Source organism: Lynx rufus, unplaced genomic scaffold (genome assembly GCF_022079265.1).
Source record: "Lynx rufus isolate CCGP_SWC_20201006 ecotype Redwood Valley unplaced genomic scaffold, mLynRuf1.p SCAF_1, whole genome shotgun sequence".
NCBI classification, from domain to species: domain Eukaryota; kingdom Metazoa; phylum Chordata; class Mammalia; order Carnivora; family Felidae; genus Lynx; species Lynx rufus.
Window position 1 is genome coordinate 198,311,929 of NW_025814823.1, and position 6,871 is coordinate 198,318,799.

General features: G+C 42.6%; 1 protein-coding gene across 1 annotated transcript; it reads right to left on the bottom strand.

The window, feature by feature from the left end:
• Window positions 1-448: 448 nt before the first annotated feature.
• Window positions 449-4,060, bottom strand: SPINK7 (serine peptidase inhibitor Kazal type 7). The gene is made up of 4 exons (XM_047073708.1): window positions 4,000-4,060; window positions 2,690-2,715; window positions 1,850-1,974; window positions 449-494 (listed from the first exon to the last, which is right to left on the bottom strand). Exons 1-4 carry the CDS (start codon window positions 4,058-4,060, stop codon window positions 449-451), a joined length of 258 nt encoding a protein of 85 aa, XP_046929664.1.
• Between the last annotated feature and the right edge of the window lie 2,811 nt (window positions 4,061-6,871).

The window sequence follows — 6,871 nt, forward strand, 5'->3', positions numbered from 1 at the left end:
GTACTGATTAAGGAAAGTAAAGACTCCAGGAGAGGGTAAGATGTTCACTGGTCTGTGTGTGTGGGTGGGTGTGCGTGCGTGTGCGTGTGTCTTTTTGAAGTCACCTGGAATTCTTCATACAGGATTTTCTCCTAAAGGAGATTTATGTGTTCTTCAGTTTTATTTTTAAACTGATATGCGACATCCCAATCTAAGAAACAAATACAAGCAGAAGTAAAGATAAACTATGTAAGGAGATTCTTTTACTGAGGTACAAAAAGAGGCCCGGAAATCAGTGAGGCATGAGGAGGACCGCAACGATTTTCTCTGCCCAACAAAGATGCATCGCATTCCGTCTCTGCCCTTACCCAGAGCCCTGGCTGAGATGAGGGAGAGGGCAGTCAGAGCCCAGGGAAGATGAAGGTGATGGTGAAGACGTCATCGCTCTGTATCCATGTCTGCGGGGAAGTTAGCATGCTCCTTCATGAAGAAACTGAACTTTTCCGTTACTTTTCCTATGAGAAAACACACAAGATTCATTAAGCAAGAGGACATGTTATATAATGTTAGAGCCAAAAGGAACTTTAGAAATTATGAGGCAGAACTTAATGTTACAGATGAGGAAACTGAATCCCTGAAAAGGAATGTCCCTGCCACAGGCGGTTTCTGACAGAAGCCAAGTTTCCCTAGTCCAGTGATACATCCAGCCTACCCACGGCCCCCACTGACCCCAGAGCCTGGGGTCACCCTGCATCTTACAAAGAAGGAGGGCTTCTGACAAGGGGAGTTGAGGTGGCCTGCCCCTCAGCTTTTCTTGCTCAGCAAGGCCTGTGATGAAGCTGTATCCTGCAGTGGTAAGGACTGCCACCACATGTCCCCTTCAGTGTCCTTGAACGCAAGCTAGTTGCTAGGCCAAAGGCCCAATATGTGTGCATCTTCTCTTTTCTGAAGATTCCCTCTTCCTGAGTAGAAATAAAGATGCAGACATATCTTTGTGGGCTAGAGGCCTCACCTGCTATTCCAACTTGTGAGATAATCACGGAGATGAAAAATATTAAGATTGAAGATGGATGGCCAAAATCCAGTGGTCTAAAAAGACTTAACAATGAGCAGAGCGGACTTTGTGTAAGGGAATAAATGCTTAGGTGCCTGTTTTGCATTAAAGAAGTGGCAACTACCTAGTTATATTGCCTTCAAAAATACCATGCAGGCTAAACAAAATACCTAAACAAAACATGCCCGTGGGACCCAGGTGGAAGCACCGAGAGCTGCATTCCCCTCTTTTAGATAAAAGAAAAAAAATTGCCATAGCCTTATTCCCCTTTTCCCCCTTAAGGCTACAGATAGAGCTGCTAGGAATTTGAGGAGTGGAAAGGCTTTCCAGCCAGTTTGTCTAAGAATCAAGCAGTATGGCCATAAGTCTCTTAGAAGTCATGTGGGATAGTGGGTTTCAATGATTTCTTAGTGTGGGGTTTAAGATCCTTCTCTCTAACAAAATACTGTGTGGAACCCCATTACCGAAAACATCCAAAAGCTGAACTTGGGGTTGGAGATCACCCCCAAATGATCCCCTTAGCTCCTCTGGTGACTCTGGTGCCTCTGTAGAACCTCTAGGCTCCTGGTCTTATTGGACTCCGTCAACTGAGACAGGAATTGGCAGTTGGGGGATGGATGGAACGAGTTCAAGCTGGCAGAGCAGGGGGCCAAGCCTAGCCTGACCACAAGACAGCCAGTTTTCTCTCTCTCCCAGATGCTTCTGGGTGGGAATAAGCACAGCTTATGGAGAGTGAAACAGGCTCATAGAAAGAGGAGAAGTTTGCTGTGGAGGACACTGGCCGCAACTTCTTTTTTCTTCCCATGAGGTACTCACAAATTCTCAATGCATAGGTGGCATTCATTCCCATAGGTGATGTAATCAGAACCACAGACAGGCAGGTACGTGATGGGGCAGGGGATGGCCACCACTGGGTACTTCTTGTAAATGCTGCAGTCCCCCTGTGTTGGACACAAGAGAATGTCCTGCTGTTTTCGGGCCCCCAAGCTAGGCTATGCTGGCCTCTGTTGGGCAGGAGGCAGAATACCATCCTGGGAATCCCAGATCAGATATTCTGATGCTCCTATGGCTACTTCTATTAGTAATAATATTACCACCATGACAAATACTCGTACTGCTGTCACCACTTCTGTGACTGCTAGGATAGTCTGCTATTATTAATTCCTGAGAATTTCCATGCTAGGCATTAACCTTGAATTGTACATGAGTTTTTTTTTTGTTTACTGAATAAGGTAGGCTCGACTATGATGCCTGTTTATAGATGGGGGGAAATTATGGCTTCAAAACAAAGAACTTGTATAACATAAACGCAGTTAGTAATGGGTTTGGGATTTGAATCTAGAGCCCACCCAATTAACCAAGGTAACTGCCCTGCCTCTCACATGTTGCCCTTTCCATGAAGACTTTACCAGTCTCTCAGCTGGAAGTCATCTGTCTCTCCCTTAACTTGGGATTTTTTTTTTTTTTAGGCTACAGTTATTTATATGTATATCCCATTGCTTCAACTGCCTTCTGGAGAGCAGAGTTTTTAATCTGTGTCTGCCTCCCCCTTCTGCCCCCCAAACACGCTTAATTAATTCTACATATATATTGCAAAAATGTTTGTTGACTAAATGTCAATGGAAATTGAAATTAAACGTAATTCAATATACTCACTTTTGTTAAAGATAGGCTAGCAGCTTCTGAAAGAGAGTTAGAGATGGAAACGTTAAAAATAAAGCAAAGTCTTGAAGTCTCATTGATTAATGTAAAATCGGGCCTATAGATTAAGACTCTGTATTTGCTATGGCAAGAAATCTCAGCACACGCTTTGTTCTTATATAAAACTCCAGCTGTTTGCTGAAGAAGCCAAATGGCCAATAAGGTAAGCCCTTTATTCAGTCAAGAGAATTAGCCAGTTTCTTCCCTTTATTGACCACGAGATATTTTCTGGAGCTCATGATGATGGTTCAAAGTCAGATAGCAATAGAAGGTATTGCAGTCACCCCTCCTAAGAGCCTGAAGTGCTGCCATCATTGATATTCTCTCCTCCAAAGTGACATAAAAAAATGTAACGGAGGGGCGCCTGGGGGGTTCAGTCGGTTAAGCATCCAACTCTTGATTTCGGCTCAAGTCATGATCTCGTGGTTCATGAGATCGAGCCCCGCTTTGAGCTCTGCACTGACAGTGCAAATTAGGATTCTCTCTCTCCCTCTCTTTCTGCCTCCCCCCCCATTAATAAATAAACATTAAAAAAGAAATGGAATGGAATATTGTTAAGGTGTTAGAATATTAATTTATTTAAATAATTTTCACCATATAAAAGTCTAATTGTCGACTCCTGGGCTTTGGAGAATTGGGTTTTATTTTGATCCTCCTGGACTGATTTGGAGAGATATCCAAGTTTTTCTGTGCTGCTACACTGACGAATCGTATCTAATAACGCCAACCACTTCCAGTGTTCTTATGAAATTAGGTAGACTTATGAAGAAATTAGTTCTTTTTTTTTCTTTTTTTATGATTCCATGGATGAAAATAAAAAATCCTTAAAAGCAAAGACCCTGGAACCAAATCCCCCAATACCAGCTAGTACACAAGATCCTCCCTTCCCAGGCCAGGGCTGTTTGTGTTAAAAACCAGTACACTTTATCTTTTTTGATATTTATTGATTGATTTTGAGAGAGAGGGAGAAAGAGCACAGGCGGGGAAGGGACGGCGAGGGGGGGGGAGAGAGAGAGAGAGAATCCCAAGCAGGATCCGTGCTGCCAGCTCAGAGCCCAACGCGGGGCTCAAACTCACAAACCGTGAGATCGTGACCTGAACCCAAATCAAGAACCAGCCGCTTAACCAACTGAGCCACCCAGGTGCTCCACAAACCAGTACGCTCTAAATCCACGTGACCAGACATTTCTCTCAAATGCTGAGAAGGGGTTATTTGAGAAGACACGCTTAATGACTCTACAGGGTACTCTCTACCCTTAACTCACCTGAGCTGCTGAAGAAATGGGTCACTGTGCAGAACAGGAGCAAACCCCCAATGATCTTCATGGTGGAGACGGCTGTGATGCGGACGCTCTCTAGGCTGTCACACCCGCTACATCAGCCATACCCCAGGGAAGGGGTCATGTTTATATGCCAATGCTTGGTTTCTCCACCTTTCCTATGAGGTCACCCAGAGTCAGTGCTGGCTCCGAGAGGCTCTCAAAGTACAATGTCACACCCTGGGTGGTTGCGGTTCTTGTCACTTAATTGCTACTTAATACCTGACCGACAAATTGATTATCTGCGGTGAGAAGAATTTTCCTGTCTGCACCAGAGGTGGGGACTGTTATTTAGAATTCTAAACTTCACATAGTAGAAGAAATTAAGTATAGGCTGCTTGGCCTAGTTATGAAATAAGTTAAAACATCAAACTTTTTTTCACCAAATAAAGAATATTAGACTCAGATTAAACCGATCACACTTAGTTTTATATTTTGCGTCCTCAGAAAATACTGATTATTTTTGAAGAAATGAACATCATAATTAGAGTTTCATACATGGTAGTTAGAATATGGAATGTGAGCTTCAGGACAACTCATTGAGGAAGGAATTCTTATTACCCTAATTTTACCAGTGAGTAAGTTGAGACTCAGAGTATTTAAGTAATCCTCACGAGATCATGAAACTAATTAATGGGGGAGCCTATGATGAGTTCAGTAATGGAAAAGGAGAGAAGCGAATGCCCTAATAAAGAGGGTTCCTTATGAGTTTTATTGTTTGCTATGAACATCTGAAGAGAATGAATACTGAGAAAAATCCATTATGTTTCAAGAATGGGTGTCTTTGTTGAGGTTTGAAAATGCATTTAGCAAAGGGAAATGAGAAAGGGTTCAAAGGGAGATGAGGATGAAGTAGAAAATAACATTATAATGTTTTTTGGACGTTTGATAATCAAAGAGTGGAGGGGAGTGGAAGAAGCCAAAGCTTCAGTGAAGTCTAGGGAACACTGAACATGCCTCATAGCCAAAGGGAAGAAGAAGGAATTTAAGATAGATGGTGGAGGGTGGCTAATTGGAGCAGGATAGAGAAGTAGTAAATAAGGTTAAGAACACAAGGTGAAACATCCTTCCCTCTGTCATAGGAGACAGAGAAGAGCAGGTAAATGTAGAGACATATTTCAAAGGAAGAGGAAGAAAGATGAAAGGGTACCCATTGTAAGGTTGGCTCAGACTGCTAAATTCTGGGGTTACCGTTTGCAGAAAAAACCGTGTTGGTCTGGAAGCTGGAGAAGGATGGAGAGGCTTGGTACAGATGTCAATGGGAGAATGTCAGACAGTCAACAATGGATATAAAAATTAATGGCCACTGGGGCACCTGGGTGGTCCAGTCGGTTAAGCGTCCGACTTTGGCTCGGGTCATGATCTCACAGTCTGTGAGTTTGAGCCCCACGTCAGGCTCTGTGCTGATAGCTCAGAGCCTGGAGCTTGCTTCGGATTCTGTGTCTCCCTCCCTCTCTGCGCCTCCCCTGCTCATGGTCTGTCTCTCTCTGTCTCAAAAATAAAAACATTACAAAAGAAATTAAAAAAAAATTAATGGCCACTGAACAACACTAGCACTAGATTCTTGCAGCACTAGATTTTGTCTCCCAAAATATGTTACAACACTGAGTGAGAAATGAAAAAAAAAAAAATGACTTTCTGGATAGGAGGTGTGTACGTCAGAGACTGGAGGGGAACCATAAAGAGGGACATAGGCCCGGAAGAAAGTCAAGTGTTCAAGAAGGTTCTGATAGACTATGCAAGATGTGAGCAGTTATGAATTTAGAGGTCACAGTTCAGAATACGTGTGAACTTAGTAGTAGCAGTAGGTGTAGGAAATATGAACAATTGTTTACGGAGGCTATGGCTAGTGGGCAAAATGTCAAATTAATTTCTCAGGGGTGGGGCTGACATAATAATCCTCAAGGGTGTATCCAGATGTAAAGCAGATAAAAGATTGGTGAAAAAAAGAGTTCTTTGGATTTAAAAAGGTCAGGAAAATGAGATAAAATGATCAGACATGGGTTGCTTTGGTTTGGACAGCTGCTTACAGGAAGAAGAAAATTTTAAGTTGTACAATGAGCCATGAATTATAGAGGGAGGATCCTTTGAAGGTGAAAGATGAAGGCCAAGAAGACAAAAAGCAGTCCCTTTAGGCTCAGGGAAGTTTCTTTATTCCTCCTGACTTTCCTGTAAGGGGAGGGGAAACTTGAGGCCTTGTCAGACTATGACCATGGCTCCATGTTAGGGAAGGCAAGGTAGGACTAATGCAGAAAAACATAAAAATAAAACGAGAGAAAAATTTGAGAATATTAGGGCTCTTTCCCCAGTGGATTTAAGGAATCACAGGGAAGAGAAAGGTGACCCATTAGAAGGTTAGTGAACAGCGGTAGAATTCATTTGGATCAAGACCTGAATAAAGAGTTTCTGGGTCAGTTAGCTGGAGGGAACTAAGCAAGCCAGCACCATGGCTGGGCAGTAATCCAGGTATAGAATAATGGCTGTAGGAAGGGAAAGGTACAATAAGAAAATTAACCACATGTTGTGTACTTGCTATGTGCTAGAACTGTTGTTACACCTGGTATATGCACTATCTAACTTAAAATAATCTTATGATCTGTGTGGTTATTTGTCCTGGTATTTAGCTGAGGCAACAGGGACTTTGAGAAATACCTAGTTTCAGGTTAAAAGCCAATGTTTTTTAATCACTCTGGTGTATGGCCTTTAAATGTAAATCTAAGACAAATCAAAGACAAGTTGGAAATTGGAATAATAGGAGTGAAGCTGATAAAATCAGAGCAGTTAGGAATAGCAGCTAATGTTTAAATGAGCAGGCAGA